General features: G+C 49.4%; 1 protein-coding gene across 2 annotated transcripts in view; it reads left to right on the top strand.

Moving 5' to 3' along the window:
• The window catches only part of Syne3 (spectrin repeat containing nuclear envelope family member 3), an 80,117-nt gene that overhangs the window by 9,654 nt on the left and 43,802 nt on the right, over positions 1–26,661 (top strand). Inside the window, exon 2 of one of the 2 annotated variants that reach the window (XM_051150979.1) lies at positions 23,342–23,499. In XM_051150979.1, the coding sequence (XP_051006936.1) occupies positions 23,342–23,499 (158 nt within the window). Of the gene's footprint in view, positions 1–23,341; positions 23,500–26,661 lie in introns of those variants that run through there. The other variant, XM_051150988.1, reaches the window with a different exon arrangement.

Here is a 26,661-nt window from a genome sequence, read left to right as displayed (position 1 = left end):
TGGGAACAGTTTGGTGGATAAGAAGGATGCTCGAACATCGGCCTTGCCAGCTGGTGATAGCCTGGAGGGAGGGAAGTTCAGAGGGCTGGGAGGGGTACCAGGAAAGATTTTGTGCATGGCCTGGAAAGCCTTTAAACATGTGCATGCGCATGCGCACGAGCACACGCACGCACAAGCATGTGCACATGTGCATACACACACACTTAGTGCATTCATATTATAATGTTCCAGGGGAGACCAGAGGAAACCATTTGGAGTCTATTCCCTGCTTCCACCCTGTGGGTCCTGGAGAATGGAACTCACGTCATCAGCCTTGATGGCAGGCCCCCTCACCTGCAGAGTCATCGGGCTGATGGAAAAGGCCTTTTCATTTCAACCAAGAGCAGTCAGTCTTGCTGGGCCTCAACTCCCTCTTCTGGGAAGAGTGGGGAGGGAGGAGCTCCTTTTATCATCTTGCTGGGTCCCCCAAGAAGTCAGGAGGCCTCACAGAGCCAAGTATTTCTTATATCATCTCTCTTCCTATGCAAAGATCGGTTACACTTTAGTCACTTTCTCTCCCCTGGGCCTGAGGTACAGTCTGATAGGCCTGGTGGGGACCTGGGTTCTCTAGCCTGCAAACTATCTTGGTTGTCATAACCTTCTGGTACAGCACTAACTGACAAGTGGCTGGCCACACCTTCCCTGCCCCCTGAGCATCCATCCCCCTCAGGACAATCCTCCCTGGGTACTCCCAAGCATGGAGGAAAGGCAGCAGGAAGCTGAGCACTTCTGCCCCCTCCACCCACCGTACCTGCAGGGAGTTGAGCGGACACAGCTGCTGGTGACTCTGTCCTCAGCTCAGGTGACAGGCTGTAGGCTGCATACCTTTTGCCTTTTTTTCTTATGGGATTAATCTGGGTGTGGGGAGCGGCAAGGTCTCCAGCACAGTGGGACCTGCTGTCTGATTTCCAGCCTTGACCTCCTGGTTCTCAATGTAGAACTCAGAGCAGAGCTCCAAGCCAAGGACAATGCAGGACTGATAAGAGACATTGGGTATTACAAGGTCAGGGCACCAGATATGTGGAAAGGGGTGACCTTGAACTTCTGATCCTCCTGCCTCCAGAGTGATGGGATTACAGGCATGTGCCATGACCACACTTGGTATAGGCAGTGCTAGGAATTGAGCCTAGGGCTGTGTGTGTACCTTGAAGGCACTCTGCATGCTCAGTTACATCCCTGGCTCTTTCTGGTTCTTTGAACAGTACTGATTAAAGGATGCTTCCATGGTCACTTGGGTTGCTAGTAGGCCAATAGAATTAGGCATCTCTGCAAGTAAGGCCATTTCTTTTTAAAACTCCCAGGCAATTCTAATGAGTGGGGATGGTTGAGAGCCCTGGGGTGGCCTGGGACAGCCTGGGACACTCCAGGGTGGCACTAATTTGTCCTCTTTCCATTAGTCCCCTCACTGTCCATCAAGGAGCAAGCTTCTGTGCAAACTAGAGACACCATTCAGAGAGACGTACTCAAATGTGTGTCTATCCAGCTCGCTAGTTTCTTAGGATGTGTAATAGACGTGCCATTGATCCTGTTTCCTTATGTGAGGCAACGGTAAGAAGTTTCCTTTTACTTAAGTCAGGAGTGAATGAAGGAACAATCTACACTTTTGTGGCGGCTCCATTCATTCCTTTGAGACACATTTGCAAGACCTCTGGCAATTCTGTACCACACCGGGAAGCTGAGCGTGCACACGTTCAGGCATGACGTTGTGCGTACAAGTGGCCGAAGGGATGGGCCCGATGTCCTGGAGGAGCCCTCACCTCAGGTCTTGATAACCCAGGACTCTCCAGGGAGCTAGGGTATACTGGAGTGGCTGAGGGTTAACATAGGGGTTTCCCAGGAGGCTTTGAGTCAGCCCTTGGGCCTGGTGTGGGGAATTCTCTCACTATGGTGTGTTTGCCTCTTCCCAGAGCATTCTGAGATCTTCTTTCTGGTCCTCAGAATCTTCTCCTGGAGTCACCATTGTCCTGTAAATTTGGAGAATATATTACAGGGCTTCTGCACCCACAGGTGCCCACAACCTCACAGGAACAGGGGCCCATCGCTCATTCAGGAGCCTTGAGGCAGGCAGGGAATGGGGGGGCTGCTGGTTCCTGTTCATGCCTGTAGTCCCATACTTAGGAAGGCTGAGACAGGAGCATTGCTGTGAATTCCAGTCTGGCCACAGTAGTGTGAAGCAGGTTTCTGTGCGGTGTCTGCTGATTGACTGGGAGTCTGGGTTAGGGAACTTGTTTGTCCATTTGCTCAGCAAATACCCAGCTCTTTCAACAATGCCCTTGCAGGGCCCCCTCGGGAATTTACGTCCAATTGATCTGGGAGCTTGCTGACGGGATTAATTTAATCAGCTTCTTTACCCTGGGGCGGGAGCTCTCATAACTCCTTCCTGCTGTGCCGCACATTCTTGGAGGACCAGCATTGTGGAGGCCCCCACAGCTAGGGGTGACTCCAGACTGAGGGCATTGCTCCACAGAGAGTTCCAGGTCAGAGGCTCCAGCCTACACACAAATCTTTAGGAAGGATTATGTTTTTCCGAGTTTCTTCTAGACAGGTGAGGAAGCTTTCAGAAGGTTCCAGAAACAGGGTTCTGGAGTGACCATTGGAAGAATTGAGTCCTCCAGGTGTTGTGCCAGAAACACTGGAGTTAAGTCTCTGACTAGTTTTAACATTGGTGTTTTGTATTTTAAAATTCAGCATCAAGCTGGATGTGGTGGTGCATGCCTTTAATGCCAGCACTGAGGAGGCAGAGGCAGGTGGATCTCTGTGAGTTCAAGGCCAGCCTGGTCTACAAAGTGGGTCTAGGACAGCCAGAGAAACCATGTCTCAAAAAAAAATTCAGATCAAATTTCATTTTATATTATGATGGTGATTATTACTTTTTATGTGGTTTTATTTGTTTTTAAGTCCTGCTATGTAGCCCTGGCCTGATGATTGCTTTATAATCCAGGCTGGTCTTGAACTTGTGACCTCCCAAGTGCTGGGATTTCAGTCGTTTGCACCATGCTCTGCATGGTTTTCCTTTTTGTGTTTGGTGGTGGGTGTGTCCTCACAGATGCTGTTGCCTCAGTTCACTGGGTGTGTGCAGTGTCACTCTGAATGTCAAAGCTGGGTGAGGAGGAGGCCCCAGGAGATGAAACTCAGGCACAGGAGGCAAAGACTGACCAGAAGCAGCTGACTTTAGAAGCAGGATGAGCTGAGCCAGGGTCTTCTTTGTCCAGTGTAGAGACGGGGACACACAGCCATCAATCCCTGGTGGAAGTGTCCCCTTGTGGTCCCCAGAAGAAGCTGCTTGGTTTCTGGCCAACTCTTGAGAGCATACATACAGGCTGCAGGATACTGTGAGTATTCAAGAGGGGAGGGGAGGGCCTTGGGGGAGGGCATGAGGATGGAAGTAGGTGGTCAACTGCCCTCAGTTGGCCTCAGATGGAAAATTCACCTGAGCTCAGTACTTGCCACGTAAGTGTGTTCTGTGGTGGTTTACATGAAAATGTCCCCATAGGCTCATAGGGTGTGCCTAAGCCCTAGGGATTAGGACCAGTGCTTAGAGTAGGTGTGGCCTGGTTTGAGAAAGTGTGCGGACACAACAAATAAATAAGTAAATAAAGACATATGTACATGCATGCATACATACATCCATATAAGTGGTCAGACCTGCAACCCTTGCCAGCTGCTCAACAGCTCTAGGGAGATCACAAGATGCATAGGCCAGTATATAAGGTGCCCTCCGCTGTGACCAAAGGAATGCATCCTCCCACAATGTGGTGGCAGTTTTGTTCTTTGTGGGTCCACTTGGGACCTTGGCATTTGCCTTTCATGCAAAGCCCATGGCCCGTCCCTTTCTTCCAGGAACTCAGTTAAAGCCAACATTGTCTGAGAGGAGGGAGGAGACAGTTTAGAAAGCTAGGTGGGATTGTATGCATGGTGTGTGTGTGTGTGTGTGTGTGTGTGTGTGTGTGTGTGTGTGTGTACATGCCCCACCCCCAGAGGGGGTGAAAATTGGGGGTTTACATTCTGACCATCCTTTTCCACCAGCTAGCTGGGTTCCTTCAGCTGCTCCAGGGAGAGTGAGAGCCCTTCCAGCTTGCACTGGCTGGAGAGAGCTCTGCACACAGCCGCCAGCACTGTTCTCTTCTTTGGTCTGACTGTGTTCACTCAACACAAGCCACCTCAGAGGGAGGGGAAGGGAAGCAAAGCTGAGAAAGAAGGATAGCAGTCTGCCTCCACTGAGGCCCAGGCCAGTGCAGTCAGCGCTTGGGAAACAAAGGGCTCCCTAGGGGTTTTGACTAGTCCCCATTCTGTGTTTGCAAGGGGTCACCCATTGGGCCATGTGACTTTCTGTCACCCAACTTGCAGCAAGACCTGTGGCACACCAGAGACTGTCTCCTGGGGGGCCTTCATTTCCCTAGGGACCAAGAGTCATGGCTGGCAGGCTGTGGGGACTGTAATAAGAATGTACTGGCTCTTAGCAAGGCTTGGAGACATCAGGATGACCACCTGTGTATGTAAAGCATGTGCCTAAGGATGGAGTCTCTCTCCCCATCTCTTTGTGGTCCTTTGGGAAGGACAAGGAGGCAGAATGACTTGCTGTGTGACCTTGCTCAGGTTACTTAGCCACTCTGAATCTGTCATGGATTTCTTTCTTTCTTTCTTCCTTCCTTCCTTTTTTTGAGACAGGGTTTCTCTGTGTAGTCTTGGCTGCCCTGGACTCACTTTGTAGACCAGGCTGACCTCAAACTCACAGAGATCCTCCTGCCTATGCCTCCCAAGTGCTGGGATTAAAGGCAAGTGCCACCACTGTCAGGCTATCTTAGATTTCTTATCTATTTAAGGAGTAGGAGGGCCTGGTGTGATGGTGTGGGCCTTTAGCCTTTAATCCCAGCATTTGGGAGGCTAGGCAGGCAAATCTCTGTGAGTTCGAGGCCAGCCTGGTCTACAGAGAGAGCTCCAGGGCAGCTAAGGCAACAGGAGGATTCAAGGAGTTTAAGTGAACTCTGCTGGATACTTGGTATCCTGATAGCAGTGATGTCCGTTTATGGGGACTAGGGAGGCAGGGGGAAAAGGAGGGGCCCATAGGAGCAGAGGCAAGCTGGGGTGAACCTAGGGGCTGCATGGGGCCGTGCTACAGCAGCCATGTTGGAAGACAGGCAGTAGGAAGGGAGAAGGGCAGAGAAAGGGGAGCGGCTTGGCTGAGCATCCTGGGTGTCCTGCGCCAGGCTGTTGGAAGAGTTCGTGCTTAGACACGGCTAGTCCCTCACAAGACCCTCATCCCTCTGCCTCACACACCCTGGAAGATTCTCTGAGAAACTAGTGGAAGTACCCTGGTGTTTCCCCCCACCCCCACCCCCATCCACCAAGAGCATTTTAGGTCCTCCCCTTATCCTCCAAAAGCCTGGCCCTGTTATTAAATCGATTAAACCCGAGTGCTCTGGGGCTGTTTTATAGGACCTGAGATTTGGCGAAGATATTTTCCTCAGAATGAAAGTGAAGTCACCCACCTTACACATAAGGAAACCCAGGAGCGGAGAGGTTAATACCCTGAGGTAGTGCAGCCAGCAGATGAGGAAGCCAGATTTAGTTGTCACTCTGAAGACTTGGAAGCCTGTCTGGTTTCTAGATCGAGGGCAGGGAATGTTGTACTGGACTCTCTTAACACGAAAAATCTAGGAACTCTGAACTTACTACCTTTGTTGCCGTAAAGCCAGCCTTTTTTCCTTCCTTCCTTCCTTCTTTTGTTTGTTTTGTTGAGACAAGGTTCCTGTATGTAGTCTGGCTGTCCTGGAACTTAGTCTGTAGATCAGGCTGGCCTCAAACTCAGAGATCCTCCTGCTTCTGCCTCCCAAGTGCTGGGATTAAAGGTGTGCGTTGCTACCACTACCACCACCACCGCTGCTCCTGCCAGAGGCTTTTCAATTAAAAAAATGAGGATTGGGAAGATGGCTTAGCCTGCTGGTCTTACTGAGTATCTGAGTTCCTGCTCCCTGAACCCTGGTCAGAGGCTTGTAGTCATCTATAACTCTAGCTTTAGGGGATCTGATTCTCTTTTCTGGTCTCCCTAGAAACTTGCACTCACATACAAATACCTGGGTGTACACACACACACACACACACACACACACACACACACACACACCTGCACATAATCTAAAAATTAGATCAAAATACCAGTGCCCTTAGTTCTGTTGATTTAAGGAAATTTATTTGTTACCATTATTCTTACTTGAGAAGAGATGTCACACAGCCCAGGCTGGCCTTGGCATCCTTTTGTGGCAGAGGACGACTTAGTGCTGGCCATTCAGGCTTGTACCAGCAGCAGCTAGATTATATCTCAAAAGTGTACTGAGCATTACTGTTTGTGCTGTTTTCCACATTTGTTTCCATCTCTACTTTTTTCTGACACAATGAAGCTGAGCACAGTATGGTTAAAAATGGTGGCCCACTGGCCAGATGCCACCAGCTCTTGTCAATCATGTGTTGTTGGAGCATAGCCAGCTCCTTCAGGGGTCATCTGCGGCTGCTTTCACACCCTCAGGGCAGGTTTGAGGAGCCGTGACAGAGACCATGTGGCCACATAGTGTATTTACTGTCTGACCCTTTCCAGGAAAGCTTGCTGGCTGGTGCCTGGTCCAGGAGCACACTGTTGGGCAGCCTGTTTCCTTCTCTTCAGCCCTGGCCTCAATTAGTCACCACATTTCTCAAGGCAAATGGCCCAGAGTGTTCCATGGGGTTGGATGCCACTTATTTTCCTTTGTCGTTCTCTCTTTGCTGGACTGCTCCGTGCACCTCTGCTTTCTTTTCTCAGCGGGCAGTCATTTGGTGAATGCATGATTTAACAAACACTTATGCAGAGCCCACTGTGTGCCCGCAGGGCACAGGTTTTAAGCACTTTTAGCCATAGCAAACCTCAGGTTGCAGTCAGCAGGTCACAGGACTGGTTATGGAGCAGGAGGCGTGACAGCCATTGGCTGGTGCTGTGTTAAAGTCAGGCTTGATTCCAGGCAGGCTGCCTCTCGACTCTCCTGCTCAGATCAGCTGTAAAGAAGTGTCCTGAGGAAATCGGCCATGTGCAGGGTAACCCCTGTGTACAGTTGTTCAGGCTGTGACTCACAGGCGTTTGTCCTACTCCACCCAGCAGCCCACACCACCCAGATTTAGCTCTGCTCTGCTCTTTGATGGCTGGCTGCTTGGCCCAAGTGACCACAAATGGTGGCTTGTTGATTAAATTGGCCCCATGCTATATAGAAGGCCAAACCCAGCAGTGCCTAGGGGTCTATGGTGGCTTATCCCTGAAGAACTCTGCTTCCTCCCAATCTGAGGGCGCTGGGGCTTACCAGCAGTTAAGCAAATGATAATCCACACATCCAGTTGTACTGAGAAATCTGAATACATTGATCATGACTGTCTAGGAATCAGGAAACCCAGGAGAGAGAGAACTCAAGCCATCTCCTCTATAGAACCGCCTGGGCCCTGTACAGCAATAGCCAGGATCGCTGTGGTAAGCTCCTTAGTTTTCCCTGGGTCAAAAGCTGTAGGGAGGCTCATAAGAATTTCAGACATTCTCTCTGGGAGAGAAACACAGGCCCAAAGGCTCCATACAGTGACAGCTGTACACGGCACCTGGTGTCCCTTCCAGGAGCCCAACAATGACCCATTTTGGAAAATGACATTAGTGAGCACCTCCAAAGGACACATATACTCTGGTGATGGGTTCCTGAAGGTGGCCTCAAATTTGGGGAACTGAGGCACAGGTGTGGTGAGTACTCAGTACGGAAGCCATTTTTCCAGTGGAGGGACAAGGCTGACCGGTTGGGTCAGGGTCAGCGGAGAGCAGGGTGTTGGGGTGGCACAATCCTGCTTGTTGGCCTCTGTGATCTCTTGCCCACCAGCCTTGAGTGGGCGTTGAAATATGATCTGTCATCAGATGAATCTGGCATCTCCCAGGCTCAGGAGAAAAGAGATGCTGACCATGGTATCTGTGGGAAGATGAGAGGCGCCTCACCCACATGACTGGGGATAATGTCTACTTTGCTGTCCATGCTATGTCCAATGCTACTGTAGACTCCCTGGCAGCCTTGTACTTTGGGAATACACGAGGATGTTTCACCAGGCCTAATAGCTCTAAGCCCAAACCATGCATGCTACCATGCTTGTCCCCACATCATGGATGAATGTTCCCACGGAGGGGGTAGCCCGATGGAGCTGAGATGTCACCCTTGTCTATCTCTGCAGTCTTCTGGGTGTGGGGGGATGTCCTGTTCTGACTCAAAAAGGAAGCCCCCCTCGATTGATTGTGACTCACTTCCTCATTCGGGTTACCAGTTCCCTGCTTGGCATCATTGCTGACAACAGACACGTGTGAGGGATGCTTTCCTGAGTCCTGGTATTCAGCTTGTCAGTGTAGTTACACATGGCCACTGCTAGGCTGGCCCCATGTGGGAGATCCTGCTATTGTGATTGTAATTGTTAACATTTGATTCAAGCTACAGGACCCTTCTCTGGCATACGTAGATGACCTTGACAGCTCAGTTGTAGGTCACTGATTACCGTAAAGTTGGGGAGAGTTACCTTTCAGTAGCACTGGCTGTGGAGACTGTCTGGTCACTTTTCTTTTGTACAATTAGTGTGTGTGTGTGTGTGTGTGTGCGCATGTGCACGCGTGTGCGTGCAAGCTACAATATACATATGAAGATAAAAGGCCAACTGTGAGATTAGTTTTCTCTTTTCACTACGTGGGTTTGTGGATTCTGGGAATCAGATTTAGGGGTTAGTTTCAGTAGCAAGTGCCTTTACCTGCTGAGCCACCTTTCTGCTTGTTTTTGTTTGTTTTATTTTCTGGGACAGCGTCTCTCAGTGTAGACTTGGCTGTCCTGGAACTTTCTGTGTAGACCAGGCTGGCCTCAAACTCACAAAATTCCACCTGCATCTGCCTCCTGACTGCTGGGGTTAAAGGCGTGCTCTATCTACCATGCCTGGTCCTGCTGAGCCATCTTGAGGGCCCACAGTTTTTCATATTGTTTGAGGTGAAGTCTTATGTAGACCAGGCTGGCTTGTTGCCAGAGGATGACCTTTGAACACCTGGTTCTTCGGCTTCTGACCTCTCAAGGGCTGAGGTTGGGCAGTGTTTTCCTCACAGTTTGTTTTGAACTCTTGCATCTCAGTCTTCAATCACTCTGAGTTAGGGTTTGTATTTGGTCTGAAGGAGGGAGGGCTCCAGCTAGTTGTTACTATGCCCAACATGTTTTGTTGAAAACATCCTTTCCAGATGAATACTCTTTGTGCCTTTGATGGAAACTAAGTATCTGTCTATATAAGGGTAATCATTTCTTTATCTGAAGGTCCTGGCGAAGAAGTAGGACACCCCTCCCTATCCTCCAGAGAGGCCCAGGTTTTTATTGTTGTTATATTGGTTTGGTTTGGCTTTTTTTCTTTCTTTCTTTCTTTTTCTTTTTCTTTTTGAGACAGGGTTTCTCTGTGCAGCCTTGGCTGTCCTGGACTCGTTTTTGTAGATGAGGCTGGCCTCGAACTTACAATGATCCACCTGCCTCTACTTCCCTAAATGCTGGGACTAATGGAATGTGCTAGCACACCTGGTTCCAGGTTTTGGTTTGGTTTGGTTTTGCCAAGTTGAATCCTGGCCATAGCTTTATCCCTGCGATGCTCTGTGGTCCTGGCAAGCTAGATGTATCTCTCCCTCCTGTGCTCCCAGTGCTCTGGGAGACTAAGCGAGGCTCCCTCCAGTCTGAAGCCACTCTTGGCTCAGTAGATGTCATCTCAAAGTAAGATCCCAGGAGACTCTTGGCTAAACTTCAGACTCATATGTGAAAAACTAAGTACGGGATCCATGGGACATGCAGAGACTGAGGAATTTGCCGAGAACCTTCCTCTTCTGGCTCTTTAGGGGGCTCTATTGTGCAGCCAGAGACTTAGAACTGCAGTCAGCTCTGGGTGGTCCCAGCCTGGCCCTGCTAGAGCCAGGCTTGTTTTCCTGAGAATGTCGGTGAATGCTCATTGGGTAAACAGCAACAGGCAAGCTCCTCTGTGCCACTGTATGGGGGCTTTGTGCACTGAGCAGGGGACACAGTTTGATGGATTAGCAGTCCAGGGTTGAATAGACAGGCATGCTGGCTGGTCCTGTGCACTGAAGGCTGCAGGTTCCCAGGGAGGAAAGCAGCTTAAGGTTCTACTCACAGGGTCCTTCAGCAAACCTTGAACCAAAGCTAGAGGGTGGACAAATGGAAGCTGGGAGCAAGACAGACCACCATGAAGTGGCCTTCTGGGAAGCAGTCCTCTCACCTGCTTCCCAGAAGCGGCTGTTATTTTACTCGACAGTCAGTTGGTCAACTTGACAACCTACTGACGAACTGGATGCTGAGCAAGTGGCTGTGGGAAACTTCTGGAGCCAAGCTGCTCCAGCCTCCAGCCTGGTTCCTCGGGCACATGAGCAGGTTATTTAACTTCTCTCTACCTCATTTCCTTATTTATAATATAGAGCTAATTATAGCATTCTGCTCTGGAGGATTTGCCCCTAGAGCAGTGTGAAGCGCTGTAGACAAGGGCTGGCGTTGTAGTATGGAACAATGACGTATTTAACGCAGCTGTTTTAAGGCCACTCTGCAGCTGGTTTTCCAGCCCAAGGCTAAGACGCCTTGGAACACAGTTGTAACATGGTAACGAGGCACAGTTCGCCTTTAGAAGGTTAGAACAGAAGTTGCTAATGATAGTGTTTCATTCTTGGGGCAGCAAGCATTTCCGGTATTTCCAGTGAGTCTGTTAGAAATATGTCCTGGGGGAATCAAAGTGCCCCTTCCTATTTAAAGCTCACCCGTCCGGAAGGGCCTGGAAGACAGGTTCTAAGCACTGGTCGTGTTTTGGCAGTAAAGAGCTCAGTGGCAGAGGAGCCTGCCCTAGGACCTATGTCCCACACCTGTGGCCTTCAGAAAGCTCTTACTTGAGTGTGAACAGGGCATTATCTGAAGTCCATTCCTGCCTCTGGGTCTGGCCTTTCTCAGGCTTCTTGAGCTGGTTGAAAGTGTATATCAAGGAAGGAAATAAGGAGGGAGCACATTTGAGGACCTACTAAACTCCAGCAGGGGGAAGATTCCTGTGAACATTGCCAGATTCATCAACTCTCCATTCACACATGTTGGGAGTGCTTGCTGTTCCAGGGGTTGGAATCAGAGCAGGCCGGGGCAAGGCCTTGTGTGTGTTTATTTTTATCTGTCTGTCTGTCTATCCATCTATCTATCTATCTATCTTTCTATCTATCTATTTTTCGAGATAGGGGTTTTTCTGTGTAGCATTGGCTGTTCTGGACCCACTTTGTAGACCAGGCTGGCCTCAAACTCACAGAGTTCAACTCGCCTCTGCCTCCCCAAGTGCTGGGATTACAGGCGTGCACCACTGTGCCTGGCTCGTGTGTTTATGTTCTCAAGGCACATGGGCATACAAACTTGGAGCTCAGAGGCCTGTTTAGCACGTTTTTGATCTTCAGTGTTGATGATGTTTGTGGCAGCTTCAGAAATTACATGGCAGTCCAGATCCTATGGAGAGAGCTGATGTGGGCCTGCAGGAGGATGGGCCAGAGCTTGTGGAGGTGCCTTTTGGTGCTCAGCTTGCCTCATCCATCTTGAATGACTCTATTTGTTTTCTTGGTTTTATACTCTCTTGCCTGTTGATTCAGACTATCTGGTTTTGTCCTCAGAGAGCCACTTATTCAAGGAGTTGACAGATAATATCCCCCCTGGACCTGGATCAGGTTCTTGTTCGCTATGTGCCTCTCCATCACTCAGCTCCTCATCCCCATGGCCTCCAGTCAGTGCCTGGCACTAGCACACTAGGGAGCGTGGAGGGTGGAGAGCCTTGGGCAGTGGTGGAGTCTACAAGCTCAGAAGCCCAGCAAGGGAATACTGGAACGTAAGTGTAAGAATCAGCAAGATGGGGCTAGCACGGTGGTACACATATAGTGCCAGCTACTCACGAAGATGAGCCAGAAGGATCCATTGAGCCAGGAGTCTGAAACCTGGACAGCATAGCAAGACTGTCTTGTCAAACAAGAGGGAGTGATTTGGGGGCAGGGGGAGACAGCGAGCTGTTATATCTGAGGTCTCAGTTGGAGGTATGTAGTGAGAGGACCATGGTCACTGTGGCTGACAGCTCTTTGAGGAGGCACAAGTTTCCTGGGAGAGGCCCAGAAGTGGCTAGCTGGCCAGGCAGGTTTAGTGGGTTCTGGACAAGCATCCTGTCTGTGGAGACAGAGGTACTGGAAATTGGGCCCATGCTAGCTTGGTATGTGCCTAATTTTCCAGGACCAGATAGTACCAGAGCGAGTGGTGAGCACAGGCATGCTGGGGTTGACAGGTGCCTGTGGGGACAAGATGTGACTTCCTGGAGGATTCCGCCTTGCTGAGTCAGGTCTTCCCAGGAGGTTCCCCAGGCCAGGGGCTGGTGAACTGTCCTCCCAGTGAGGCAGGCCCCTCGATAGTCCTTCTGCAAGTTCTTGGACATGTCAGAGCTGTGTTCCCTGCTGAGGTGTGGGTGGGGCAGCTCTGTCTCTAAGTGAAGGCTTCTGGCCTTGTCTGTTCCGCTGACCACACTTCCCAAGTGGGACTCTGTTGGTGCCTTTTCCTCAGAGTAGGTACTGAACTCCATGGGTATGTGAGAGACAGCTCGCTGGGGGAAAAGGCAACAGAAGCTGGAGTTTAAGACTGCTGGGAGCTCCAGGTCTGGGAGACATGTTTGCCACAGGGAGGTGACATCAGGGAGCCCTGCCATCCTGGAGAACAGCCAGCTTCTCAGGTGACCTTCCGTGCCTCTGGGGAGATAGAGAACAGTACGCAGGACTATTGATTACTCTACAAAATCTACCAGAAGCTTCCTGTAAGGGCAACCATTAGAATTGGGAGCCTGTCTGTGGCCTGTCTTCCTCTAAAAGAGGAAGGCAGCTCTGTGTTCTGGAATAGAAATGGATGAGGCAGGATAGGTCAGAGTGCAGGGAGCCAAGATGGACACGTGCCCATGTACTCTCACATACTCCCTCATATTCATTCTCTCTCTCTCTCTCTCTCTTATTCTCTCTCTCTCCTTCCCTCCTTCCCTCCCTCCCTCCCTCCCCATCCCCCACCCCACTCCCTGGCTCTGATTCCACTCTGTCTCTGTCCCACTACTGTCTTTTATGTGTCTGGTCATTTTGTCTGCATGCATACCTGTGCATGTAGTGCCCACAGAGGCCAGAAGAGGGCATCTGATCCCCAGAACTGAAAGGTTGTGAGCCTCCACGGGGGTGCTGGGAATCTAACTCTGGTTGTCTTGAAGCACGGCAGTGCTCTCTTAGATGCTGAGTCCTCGATCTAGCTCCTATCTCACTGTTTTAGAAACTGACAGATAAGTTCTGGCAATTTGGTTCAGCAGGACTTCCAGAGTTTCTGAAGGGTTTGAGGGTAGGTGCCACTGGACCTAGCTTGTTGGTCTTCAGAGGTTTGTGTAGGTGTGTGTGTGTGTGTGTGTGTGTGTGTGTGTGTGTGTGTGCGCGCGCGTGCACATGCGTGTGTACATAACCACCTTCAGTGTGAAATACTGATATTTAACATGCCTCCTATAGAGCTTAGCTGTGTGGATTGGCTGGCATCAGCTGGGGATGGGGCACTCCACATCTCAACCAGGTCAGGTCTCAGTGGTCCCAACACCCACCTCAGCATGATCTACCTATTGCAGATTTCAGCCCCATGCCTGCAGACCCATTCTGCCCACTCTATCAGCAGCTGACCTTGTGGCAGGGAACCCCTAAGGGCCTCTGTGACTGGAGGTCCTCCTGAAACCTGTGCTAATTTCACCCAAATCTAGAGAGCCATATGAAAGCCTTTGGAGCCCTGTCCTGCATCAGGGGTGCCCACAGTGGCCTCCTGCCTTTGAGTTGCCAATGCCAGAGTTCCCCAGGAGGAATCTTGGTATCCCCCAGCCCAAGCCTATAGATAGAGAGCGTGGGGCAGCTCCTTGGAGATGCTGTTGTACAGGCAGCCTATCCAGGGACAGAGGTGGCCCTGACAGCAGCCAGTTTCCTCAGCTATGGACCATTTATCTGCACATACACACACAGTCTTGTTATGTAGCTCAGGCTGACCTGAAAGCTACTGTGTAGGCCAGGATAGCCTCAAACTTATAGCAATCCTCCTGGCTTAATGTCCTATGTGGTTGGATTGCAGGAGTGTGCTAGCTGATGAATGCAAGAGTTTTATCGTTTTGTTGGTGGTGGTGGTGGAGACGCACTGAGTCAGGGCCTCATATAGCCCAAACTGGCCTCAAACTTGCTTCATAACTGAGGCTGACCTTGAACTCCTGATCTTCATGCCTCCACCTCCCAAGTGTTGGGATTACAGGTATATGCTACTGTGCCTAGCTTAAGTGCAACTTAAAATAACAACAGTAGCAGCAACAACAACAAAAATAACTGAGGCCAGAGAGTGGCATATTCCTTTAATTCCAGCTCTCAGAAGGCAGAGGCCAGAGGATATCTATGAGTTCAAGGCCAGCCTAGTATACACAGTGAGTTCTAGCCCAACGAAGATTAGTGAGACCCTATCTCAAAAAGCATACAATGCCTGGGTGTGGTGGTACACTCCTTTAATCCCAGCACTCAGGAGGCAGAGGCAAGAAGATCTCTGTGAGTTCAAGGCCACCCTAATCTACAAAGCAAGTCTAGGACAGCCAGGACTACAAGAGAAACCCTGTCTGGAAAAACCAAAACAAACCAACCAACCAAACAATCAATGTGGTTTGCTCCATCTATGGATGCGGAAGCCATGGGCATCAAAGAGGACTGACTACATAGCTAGCAGACTGAGAGGCAGTGGTACCTCACCTCCCCAGAGCTTGTATGCATTTCACTCAGTCCCTGAGCCTGTTTGCTACTGTTTTGTTACCTCCAAGATGTGATAAAACATTGAGATGATTCCAGACTCTAGAATCGGCTGCCCTGGAGAAGTGCAAGGCTAACCGGGCAGCATGCAGGTGCCTGGTTCAGCAGCCAGTTCCTGCTGGCCATGTTCTTAGGAGTCCCCCAGCCCTCCTTTTTATATTCCATTCTTAGAATCACCTTCTGTTAACACCATGAAAGAAAATCCTGAGGGCAATGCCCTTGGCACTCTGGGCAGTCATCTCTCTGCCGCGTCTTCTGCCATCCCCCTTAGCACAGAGGTAGCGCAGAGGAGCTTTGGGATTAAAACCAGCTGTGGCTCAGATCATGACATTCCTTCTGTGTGTTTGAGGTCAGAGGGAAGGAGAATCAGAGGGTGGGAACCATGTGTGGCAGGGAAAGCTTGAGTCACTGCGGTGTCTGGTGAGTCACAGCCCAGGGAGCATGTCCCTCAGGACTGAGGGTCAGTTTGTGGTGGGCCAGCTAGGGTGACCAGGCAGGAGCACCAGGATGTAAGTGCTCAGAAGGCCACCGCAGGACCTACCTTTCTTTGGTCATGATCTCCTCTCCATACCTTCTGGGGTCCTGAACAAAGTGCCAGTAGGCCAGATGGGAGGGCACAGCATGAAACCGCTGGTACAGCAAGTTTGAGGGGGTCTGGCTGCCCCTATAGGGCTTGTCTAAAACTCTAAGTTCTTGAGCTGAGACCCAGGTCTCTGAAGATGGCCCAGGTCTCTGAAGATGGCCCATAGAGGGCTGGTAGCCCCAGATTCCTGCATCACTTGGCTGCTCTGTATGCCCAGCATAGGCAGGGGCAGGCAAGCTCTGTAGCATTCAGAGCTAAGAACAAAGGGCTTAGGCTTGGGCTATCCTGGGTTCAAGTCCAGTATGTGCTACTTGCAGGGCTAGTTCTTTGTGTCCAGGAGAACCTCAGTTTTCTTATCTCCACAGAAGGATTGTAGGTGCCTACGTGGCTCTCTGTAGGGTAAATAAGTGGATAGTTATAAACCCTTCCTAAAGACCAGTGGTTCTCAACCTTCCTAACGCCAGGAGCCTTTACTACAGTTCCTCATGTTGTGGTGACCCTCAACTATAAAATAATTTTTGTTGCTACTTCATAACTTTACAAATTGTAATTTAAATTCTGTGTTTTCTGGTGGCCCCAAAGGGGTCGAGACCCACAGGTTTGAGAACTTCTGCTATAGAGCCAGGGACGTGAAGGGCGCCCCGGAAGTGCTGGCTGCAGCTGTTATCACCTGGAAGCTGGAATCACCGCTTCTAGGCAGGTTCTGTGCTTCTCTGACTTCGGTTTCCTCACCGTGGGATGGGGCTGACAGTGCTGGACGTGTGCTGTAACTTTGAGAGCCTGACTTTGCCCCTTGCTTTATTTGAGGGGGTGTGGTTGTGTTTTAGGGGTGTCCTGAGCAGGGTTCTATGAGCCCTGCTTCACTGGAAAGCAAGTAATACTGCAGCTATGCCAGTGCGCAGTGGATTTCAGAAAGGGCCGTCAGGGTGGGGTGTGTGTGTGTGTGTGTGTGTGTGTGTGTGTGTGTGTGCGTGTGTGTGTGCATGTGTACATGTGTGTGTGTGTGCGTGTGTACCTGTGTGCATGTGTGTGTGCACGTGTGTGTGTGAGACCGTCTGTCTTAGTTTACTTTTGATTGCCGTGATGAATATCATAACCAGAAAGTAACTTGGGGAGGAAAAGGCTATTAAACTCATTGTATATCATGAAGGGAAGAGCTCAGGGCAGGAACTAGAGGCAGGAGCTGAGGCAGAGGCCATGGAGGAGTGCTGCTCACTGGCTTGCTCCCCATGGCTTCCTCAGCCTGCTTTCTTACACCACTCAAGACCACATGCCCAGGGTGGCTCCACTCATCCTACCTCAGTCATTAGTCAAGAAAAGGTCCCGCAGACTTGCCTACAGGTCAGTCTGTTGGAATAATTTTCCCAAATGATGTTCCTTCTCCCCAGATGACCCCAACTCATATCAAGTTGACAAATAAAACAAAACAAAACAAAAAAACCAGCACAGGAGGATGAGGCTAGGACTTGGCATCTTACCAGTGGCAGTAGGGAGGGGCCCTCCCCTGCAGTTTCAGCTTGGGAAAGGAAAGAAGAGGGGGGGTCTCCTTTACCCTGGGAGACAGGGGGAGGCCAAGCTGGCAGGAGGCCAGGTTACATATTCTTGTCAATGCCAAGAACCCTGTCCTTCCTGCAAGACTGGTCCCTTGACACCAACTGTAGCTCAGCCATTTGCTCTGGGAGCTAGAATCAGGGTAAAGGGAGCCTTCGAATGGGCAGTGTGCTCGGCTCTGGCCCAGCCCCCATCTACTTGCCTCTCCCCCTCCCATCCGTGCCTACAGTTATTGTCTTAGTGTTTCTATTGCTGCAATGAAAGGCCACGACCAAAAGCAAGTGGGAGAGGAAAGGGTTTGTTTTGGCATACACTTCTCCATTGTAGCCCATCACTGAAGGAAGCCAGGGCAGCAACTCAAACAGGGCAGGGTCGTGGAAGCAGGAACTGATGCAGAGGCCATGGTGGAGTGCTGCTTACTGGCTTGCTCATCGTGACTTGCACAGCCTGCTTTCTTACAGGACTGTGGACCACCAACCCAGGGACAGCACTACCCACAATGGGTTTTGTCCTCCCACATGGATCACTAATTAAGAAAATGCCTTACCTGTGAGTTCGAGGCTAGCCTGGTCTACAAAGCGAGTCCAGGACAGCCAAGGCTACACAGAGAAACCTTGTCTCAAAAAACAAACAAACAAAAACAACACACACACACACACACACACACACACACACACACACACAAAGAAAGAAAGAAAATTTAAAAAAGAAAATGCCTTACAATTGGATCCTTTTAGATAAATCTAGCTATGTCAAGTTAATATAAAACTACCCAGCACAGTAATGGGAGGCCATCCCTTGAAGGCTGCGCTGCCCTTCTACCTAGGCCGACCACAAGAAGGCTGGAGTTTGCTCCAAGTGGCCTGTCCTGCTGGGTGAGGAGTCCTGTGGTTGTGGTGTCTGTTTTGGGCTACAGTGGCTGCCACCTCCAGCCCAGGTCTGGTGATGTCACCATCCCCTTTTCTCTGCACTCTAGTGGCTGATCTCTAGGGCCCTTTTGTCCTGTGGCGGCTTTTTGGTTCCTTTGCTCCATTGCGTCCATACGGAAGTCTTAAATAATCTCCCAGATAACTGGGACTCCTAAATCACAAATATGGGTTGAAAGAGCAGTCAGAAAAAAGGATGTTTATTAATTTTAAGTAATGAACTTACTTAAGATATGTTTGGTATCTAAGAGACTCTTCAAGAGCATTTATTTCTTTTTTTAGTTTTTAATTTTTTATAATTTATTCACATTACATTGTTGCCCCATCGCTCATATCTTCCCTTTCCCACCCTAAGGACATTATGGAGAAAAAAAAAAGGTTTTAAATTCATTATGTGTATTTGTGGTTATGTACAAGTGAATACAGTGTATATGGAGGCCAAAACTGTAGGATTAAGACTTTATTTAAATTTACATTTTTAAAAAAATTGACACACAATAACACACACATTTATGAGCACAGTGTACAAATTCCGTACTGATGCACAAGGTATGTTGTGCTGAGCATCCCTCTCCCATGCTCAGCATCCCTCTCCTGTGCTGAGCATCCTTCTCCTGTGCTCAGCATCCCTCTCCCATGCTCAGTATCCCTCTCCTGTGCTCAGTGGCCCTCTTTTCGCTTTCTTCATATTTGGAAACTTCTAGTTCCTTCTAGTTCTTCACAAAATGTGTAACAGGTTATAGGAAGCATAGTGAAGGAAGGGGCTTGCCAGTGACAGTGAGGGCAAGCAGGCAAGGAGAAAGAGCTCCCTTCTTCCATGTACATAGGCAGCCAGCAGAGGGTGTGGCCCAAACTAAAGGTGGAACTTAAAAGTGGGTCTTCCCAACTTCAGAAGATTTTATAAGGAAAAACTCTCTCACGGGTATATCCAGCCATTTGGCTTTACATGAATTCCAAATGTAGTCAAATTGATAACCAAGGATACTGTCTAAGTGATTGCCTGTGAGTGTGTATGTGTGTGTGTGTGTAATATGTTCGTATCTAGTGCCCACAGAGACCAGAAGACAACATTGAATCCTGTGGAACTAGTTACATATAGTTGTGAACTGCCAAGTTGGTGCTGGGAACCGAACCCAGGTCCTCTACAAGAGCAGTAAGTGCTCTTAACCCCTCAGCCATCTCTCCGGCCTTTTGTTTGCTTTTTCACCTGCTCACTTCTTACACTCACTTCCATTCTCCATTGGCTAGACTTCAGTGTTCGGGGTGCCCCTGAATAGAACTCAGGGGCCCATGAGGTTAGATGAGAAACTGACTCCACCTTGACCTCGACCTGACCTGGAGCTGATGGTTTTCCGGCACTTACACAGGCAGCAGCAAAGCTCCTTTGCTATTTGCAGGGCTGGTGTTCTGTCACATGTATTTTTAGTTTATGGTGCAGCTGTCACCCGTCTCCGAGTGTTGGTTATGTTCAGTGTTATTTCAGACTTCCAGGAGTTATAAGATCCATGGTTCAGATTGTGTGATTTACTGTGTTAATAAGGCAGGTGTGTGTGTGTGTGTGTGTGTGTGTGTGTGTGTGTGTGTGTGTGTGTGTCTGTCTGTCTGTCTGTCTGTCTATCTGTGTTCAATATTTGCTAAGTGGGTCCTGTCATGGCTGGTTTCCTTAAATCCTTTGCACTTGTTAAGGGCCTTACCACCTGCAGTCACACATGCACTGTAAGCAGCTGCCAGTCTTAGTGCTGTCTGTTGGGGCGTCTGCTTATTTACTGCTGGGGCTGCAGTGCCCAGGGGCCTGAATGCTTCCTTAATTAAATTCCTGGGTGTGGCAGTTTTGCCCAAGAGGTTCAGATGCCCTGAACTCTACCTGTAGCCTCTTCAGCCAGTATAGATGCCACCCGAGGCTGGGCTGAGCCCTGCCTGCTGTGAGGTGCACGACTGGGTCACCTAACCAGTGCACTTCCCTCTGCAAGCCCCACCCTGGAAGGGCTCTGCTAGACCCACTGCTATGGTCTCAGGGAGAAACTGCTGTCCTCTGAGGCTCAGGGGATGATTTTCTGTCCCTGCATTCCTTTGCAAAAAAGAAAAACAGAGATCTCAGAAGCCAGACAAGACATGCGACAGGACAGCAGTTCAGAGCCACAAAGAACTGATGCACACGTGCAGGAGAGGCTGGCACACGTGGAGGCGCATTTCAGAAGAAGCATTGAGAGGCAGGGAGTGGCCGTGGGTACATATTAAGTTTCTAGAAAAATGTCAAAACAACGCATTGGGGGCTGAGTTTGGAATTAGCAGCGGCCACTCCTAGCACGCAGGCTGCTCTGCACCACCCACCCATGCCCATGTCCTTTGGCCCAACACTGCTGGCACGGCCATTGTCTGTGTTTCTTTGTCTGCCACAAATTCCTCCACCCAGTGCCATGGGAATTGAGCCAGCCAGATTCCCAGTCAAGGCTTTTGGAGAGGTTTAGTCATGTTCGGAATTAGGGCTTTCTTCTTATTTATTTATTTTTTTTTCAGTCGAAAAAAGATGGTTGCTCTTTCCTGAAAAATCTCACAAAATTTTGTGAGATCAAAAGTAAAAGAGGGCTAGAGAGATGGCTCAGCAGTTAGGAGTACTGCTTTTTCAAGGGACCTGAGTTCAATTCCCGGCACCCATATCAGGAGGCTCACAAGCACCTGTAACTCCAGCTCCATAGGATCTGACAGCCCTGGCCTCCACAGGCACCCACAGACATGCATGCATGCATACACATAATTAAAAACAAACAACTATTTTAAAATAAATAAATAAATATGAGAGAAAAGAGACCCTTAGGGGTGATCTTACCAGGCGTGGACAGTTATCCTTAAGCCAAATGGCTTCTGAGGCCACAGTGGCTCTCCCCATGGGAGAAGCCTCAGGTCATATGTATGGACAACCTGGCCTTGGAGGGGCTGGCCTACTTCTACACACCCTCAACTCTTAGTTACATGGGCCAGGAATGGGGAGTCCCCAACCTTTTTATGCAAGTAGCGTTTTTTTGTTTTAAAATTTTTGTCCTTTTTAGAGGTGGTTTGTTTAAAGGTTTGTTTATTTCTGTTTTCTGTATGTCTGTGTGCCATGTATATGCATGCAGTGCCTGTGGAGGCCAGAAGGGAGCGTCAAATGCCCTCGGAGGTAGAGTAACAGGTGGTTGTGAGCCACAGAGTAAACGCTGCGAATGGAACCCAGGGCCTCCGCAAGAGCAGCTGGTGGTCTTAATGGCTGAGCTGTCCATCCAACCTCCTGTTGGTGGTGTTCTCTCTCTCTCTCCCTTGTTTTGTTTTGTTTTGTTTTTGTTTCGAGACAGGGTTTCTCTGTGTAACAGCCTTGGCTGTCCTGGACTCACTTTGTAGACCAGGCTGGCCTCGAACTCACAGTGATCCATCTGCCTCTGCCTCCTGAGTACTGGGAATAAAGGCTGCGCCACTACTGCTCGGCCTTATTTTTTGAGATAGGGTTTTTTTTTGTTTGTTTGTTTGTTTGTTTGTTTTTTGTTTTTCGAGGCAGGGTTTCTCTGTGTAGCCATGGCTGCCCTGGACTCTGCCTCCCGAGTGCTAGGATTAAAGGCGTGTACCACCACCACTCGGCTTGAGATACAGTTTTTCTGTGTAGCCTTGACTGTCCTGGACTCGCTCTGTAGACCAGGCTGAACTTGAACTCCAAGATCCTGAGTGCTGGAATCAGGTGTAGAGTTGTAGCTACTAAATGCAAGGAGTTTTGCCCCACTCCTTGGTATTACATCCTTGGTGGTCACAAGTCCCTGCTGTGCTTGCATTCTGTGGGCTGCTGTGGAGCTTCCAGTGCAAGTAGGGCCATATAACATAATGCACGTCCTGTGGTTGGGCATGGGGGTTGCTTTCTATTAACCACTTTATTTTTTATTAATTTTTTTAGTTAGCATGCAGAATAATAGATTTCATGGTCCATGGTCTCTGACTTTTGATTCAGATATATCCCTGTACTTTGGTCACATTCACTACTCTGTCCCCTGCCCTGTCACAGTGTCCCCTGCCCACTCCCTCTGTCCCCCATCCTCATTCCAAATGGTCTCCCTTCTGCTTTGATTACATGTGTGATATAATTAAACACGGAGTCTACATATGAGAGAGAGCATGTGATAGTTTAGGAGTTTTCTCTCCTTCCTGCCCATCACACTCTCTTGTTTCCCCCTCTTTAGACCCCTACTTCCTGCCCTATAGGCACCTCCTACTCTCATGTCCTACCCATTTTGTCATTTTAAATGGCACTGCTGGGAGGCAACTCCGTGCTAGTTCCTTTAGCAGAGATGCAAGCCTGTCTCTTACCCCAGCACTGCAATAAAACAAAAATAATGAGACCATGGCCTGGGGAGGCACTTGATGTTACAATGTACATCCATTCTGGGCTGCTCCTGCCAGCAACCTTGGCGTCACTGTGCAAGGCATCGTGGGAGACTGGCAGATAAGTCAGACCCAATCCTTTTACATGGAATGTGGATGTAAATAGCCTTAATCCAAAGCAGGCTCTAGTCACTGTCAGCTGACACCCAGAGCCGGAACACACACACACACACACACACACACACACACACACACACACACACACACACATGCACAGACGAGTTTTGTCCCCGGCTTAGTGGGATTTCAAGAACACTGGATGAGAAATCTGAGACTTTTTGTGTTCACAGTGCAGGGTGAGGCTAGAAGCAGCAGCCTAGCCAAGGGGATTGGTGGGGGTGGGTGGCTTAGCCCAGCTGGCAGGTGTCCCTAGGGAACAGGTGGGCTTTATCAGAGGGACTGGGCCAGATGATTGCCTGCGTTGGTGAGGAGCCCTGCCCCCGGGGCCATGGAGGGACACAAACAAGAACTGCTAGAGACCCAAGTTGGTGTGAAGTAGGGATAATATACTTTCGTTTCCTTTCCCTGCCACATTCATTTCTTGAGTGCTCTGGGGGTTTTGTGGGTCCGGCTGATGCCAGAGGCAATGTTCCTTCCACTGAGGGCTTGGGTCCATTCAAATCAAGTTCATTTGGGGTTGTGACTTCCCTGTCTGTGAGCTTTGAGAGTCTCTTGTGGAGGGCCCGAGAAAGTGGATAGGAGCCACCCTTCTCCCAAGCTAGAGAACTAGACAGAGAAGCTACACGCCAAGGACCTGTCTACTGGCCTAACGCTACCACAGTAGAGCTGAGGCCTGTGTTGCCCATGTCCAGCTCTGGACACAGGATTGACAGCTGTGCCAAGTGGGGAGCACTGTGTGGGGTGGGAGTGGGGGTTGGTATTCTGTGTCTACTGCCTGGTGTCTCTCTGTAGCCTCTGACCTCATGTGGTCCTTACCAGTCTATACAGGTGCCATGACGCAGCAGCCCCAGGAGGACTTTGACAGGAGCGTGGAGGATGCCCAGGCGTGGATGAAGGTGGTACAGGAGCAGCTTCAGGTCAATGATAACACGCAAGGGCCCCGAGCAGCACTGGAGGCACGGCTACGGGAGACAGAGGTAAGTAGTGGCCCTACTTTGGCAGCTCTGTGGAGTTGGCCATCTCTCTCCTGCTCTGGCTGAGGGATCAGTGTGTTGTTTATGCTCGGAACTGTGTTCGGATGTCCGGGCCATTTTGCTTAAATATGCATTCTGATCAGGGGGTCTGGAGCTGAGGCTCCGATCTTCCAGAAAGTTCTACAAGATGACCCTGCTGCTTGTCCATATTTTGGTCACAAGGGACAGGGGCTGTCCCTCTGATCTGAGGGGGTGCATCTATATATCTGGATGGGTCTCTTAACTCTACTGGCTCAGGCTTGGCTCTGCCCAGTACCTACTTTTTGAATCCAAGGCTTCTGATGAGTCTGGAACGATCTGCTTCTACCCTCTGTGGGAGGGGCTGAAAAGCATTGGCTCAAGGTTGGAGTGATGCCTGCGGCTCTTGCAGAGGGTTAGAATCTGGACCCCAGCACTCATGTCAGCCAGCTCACAATCATCTCTAACTGTAGCTATAGGGGATCTATTGTCTTCCAGTTTCCTCTGGCACCATGCCTTTAATACCAGCACTCGGGAGGCAGAGGTAGGCAGATATCTGGGAGTTCAAGGCCAGCATGGTCTACATAGTGAGTTCCAGGACAGTGAAACTGTGTCTTGAAAAAAAACAAACAAACAAAAATAAAAATAAATAAAAAATTAAAAAAGAAAGAAAGAAAGAAAGAAAGAGAGAAAGAAAGAAAGACCAAACAAATAAAAATGTGTTTACAAGATTGGGAGAGTCTGAAGAAATGGCTCAGCAGTTAAGGGTACTTGCTGTTCTTTGAAAGAACCTGAGTTCAGTTCCCAGCAGCCATGTTCAGCAGCTCACAACTGCCTGTAACTCCAGCTCCAGGAGATCTGACACTCTTTTGGCCTCAGTGGACACATATGTGGCATATGTACAGGGCACATACGTGTTGATTTGGTCAGAGACCTCACAGACACCTCCAGAGATGTGCTGCCAATCTCCCAGGTGGCTGCCAATTCAGGCGAGTTGACAGTTGAGATTGGCCATCAAGAGACTTATTGGTCCCTCTGAAACCCCCCATGGTTCCCATTGTTGACCAAAGCAAAACAGAGCTGCCACTAGCATTAGTCCTTCATATCTATGATATTCCTGCCCCCCGCTGTCACCTCTCACAAGCCTACATGCTCCTCCTCGATTTCCTGTCACTACACTAAGCCTGTCTACACTACCCTACCCTACACTACACTACACTGTCTCCCCTTCAGGTTGCCGTGAGTGAGTATGTGAAATGAAATGTAGCCAGTCTTCTCTGATTCCAACTGGCTTCCTGGCGTCCTTCCGACCTGCAACATCACTGTCCTCCAGTGCCCTTCCTCGGCTGCCTGCTGTGGGAAAGCTTGCACCTGCTGGCGGGCTGTGAGGCGTGAAAGGGAGTGAAGAGGAGCTAACTAGGCGGTTGGCTGGGCTGTGTGTATGCGTGCACATGTGTGTATGTCTGTATGTGTACATGTCTGTGTGTGCATGTGTGTCTGTGTATCTGTGTGAGTTTATGTGTATTTGTATATGTGCTTATGTGAGTGTGTGTCCGTGTATGCATGCAGCCCTGGAAATGGAAAGAGGACTGCCTGCTTCCTGTGGGTTCAGATACTGGGACACAAGCATATTTGTATTCACAAGGCTCCCAGATCCTCTCCTAAGTCCCACTGTCTTCATCGTCTTTACTCACCAGTTTCTAAGAGACAGCTGGATAATGTATAGTCAGGTCCATCCTAATTGATAAGTTGTATTACTCTTGTAAGTTTCAGACCCAGTTAACCTTAGACCCTGTCAACCTTTGTCATTCTGAGCTCACCATGAACTTATGTAGTGGATACATAGATAAGAAATATTTAGATTTAAAACATGTAACCTGCTATATTTTAGAATTGATCTGTTTCTGTGATTAATTGCACTCTTTTGACTATGAGGTAATTTCCTTTTCTCAGAAGTACAAGCACGGTCCTCCACAATAAACGTGGTGGGGAGAATTGAGAAGCTTAACTTCAGTTGAAGTTAAGATGCCTGACTTCATCCACCTTTTCTCCTGATCCTCTTCTCTTGAATGTATGTGTGTGAGTGGTTTATTTTCTCTCTCTTACTTCTTATTTCTCTGTAGATTCACAAATAAATTAGCCGACTCAGGGCTATCAGCCTTCTGTGGCTAATAAGCCTAAGTTTACACCAACTTATTGGAGATCTCCGCAAAGAGGCCTGTCTACAGATCAAAGAGCCTCCCTTTATGGCCCCTGTGCAGTTTCCAGCCAGAAGCCGCTTTTACAGCCTCAGCCACAGGAAAGTTGTGGCCAGTTTAAGTTCTCCTCGGCCTCAGTACAGCCGGTCCCTAGAGAAGAAACCTTGGGCTCTCTTTCCCTTTCCTTTTTGTCCTTTTCAATTCTGATCGGTTGCCTGAGCCATCAGCTCTGGCCACCCAAGAGGTGAAGCAAACTGGAAGGGCATCCAGCACCAGGGACCCCACCCTGGACCCCTCCAGAGCACCAGCCAGGCATTAACAGACAGTGCTAGTTTATCGGTTTTTGTTGTTTCTTTTTCTTGAGAATCATTGAAATGAGTTAGAACTAACGGCCAGCAGATGAAAGTTTGTTCTTTTTTTCTCTAACAGAACATAATATAGAAAAAAACATTTAAACACCAGACAGACAAAAAAGTGACAGGTTTGTCTTTCTGCACTATGAGGGACAAGTTATATGCCCCAGTCCGTCCGTCCATCCGTCCAGTAGTCTAAGACAACAATCAAGGGGGTTGATTCTTTCTGTCTCATAGTGAGAAAGTCCACACAAATAGACACAAATAAACAAAAATAGAAAACGGTGCCAAAAAGCTGCAATAATCTGGATTACACCAAAACCAGAACCAAGTGAGGGATCGGACCAGGTGATCAGGCAGGTTGTGAGCGCTCCCCAAGTGGAGGGGGGATTGACTCCCCCTCCTGGTGGTCAGGAACGTCTTCCAGCCTCCTGGCACTGGCAAAGAGCAACCCTGACCATGCGACTAACTCAAATGCTCGAGCTTTAAAGCGAAACTAAAGAACGTGGAGAGACAGAGAGACAGACAAGGAGGACAAAGAAGGGTGGCAGCCACCTCACCTAATTCCTTGACTAGAGTCCAGGTATGGCAGGGGA

This window comes from Acomys russatus, chromosome 1 (genome assembly GCF_903995435.1).
Source record: "Acomys russatus chromosome 1, mAcoRus1.1, whole genome shotgun sequence".
NCBI classification, from domain to species: domain Eukaryota; kingdom Metazoa; phylum Chordata; class Mammalia; order Rodentia; family Muridae; genus Acomys; species Acomys russatus.
The sequence above is the reverse complement of the archived record's forward strand: the minus strand, read 5'-3'. Positions and strand labels throughout refer to the sequence as shown.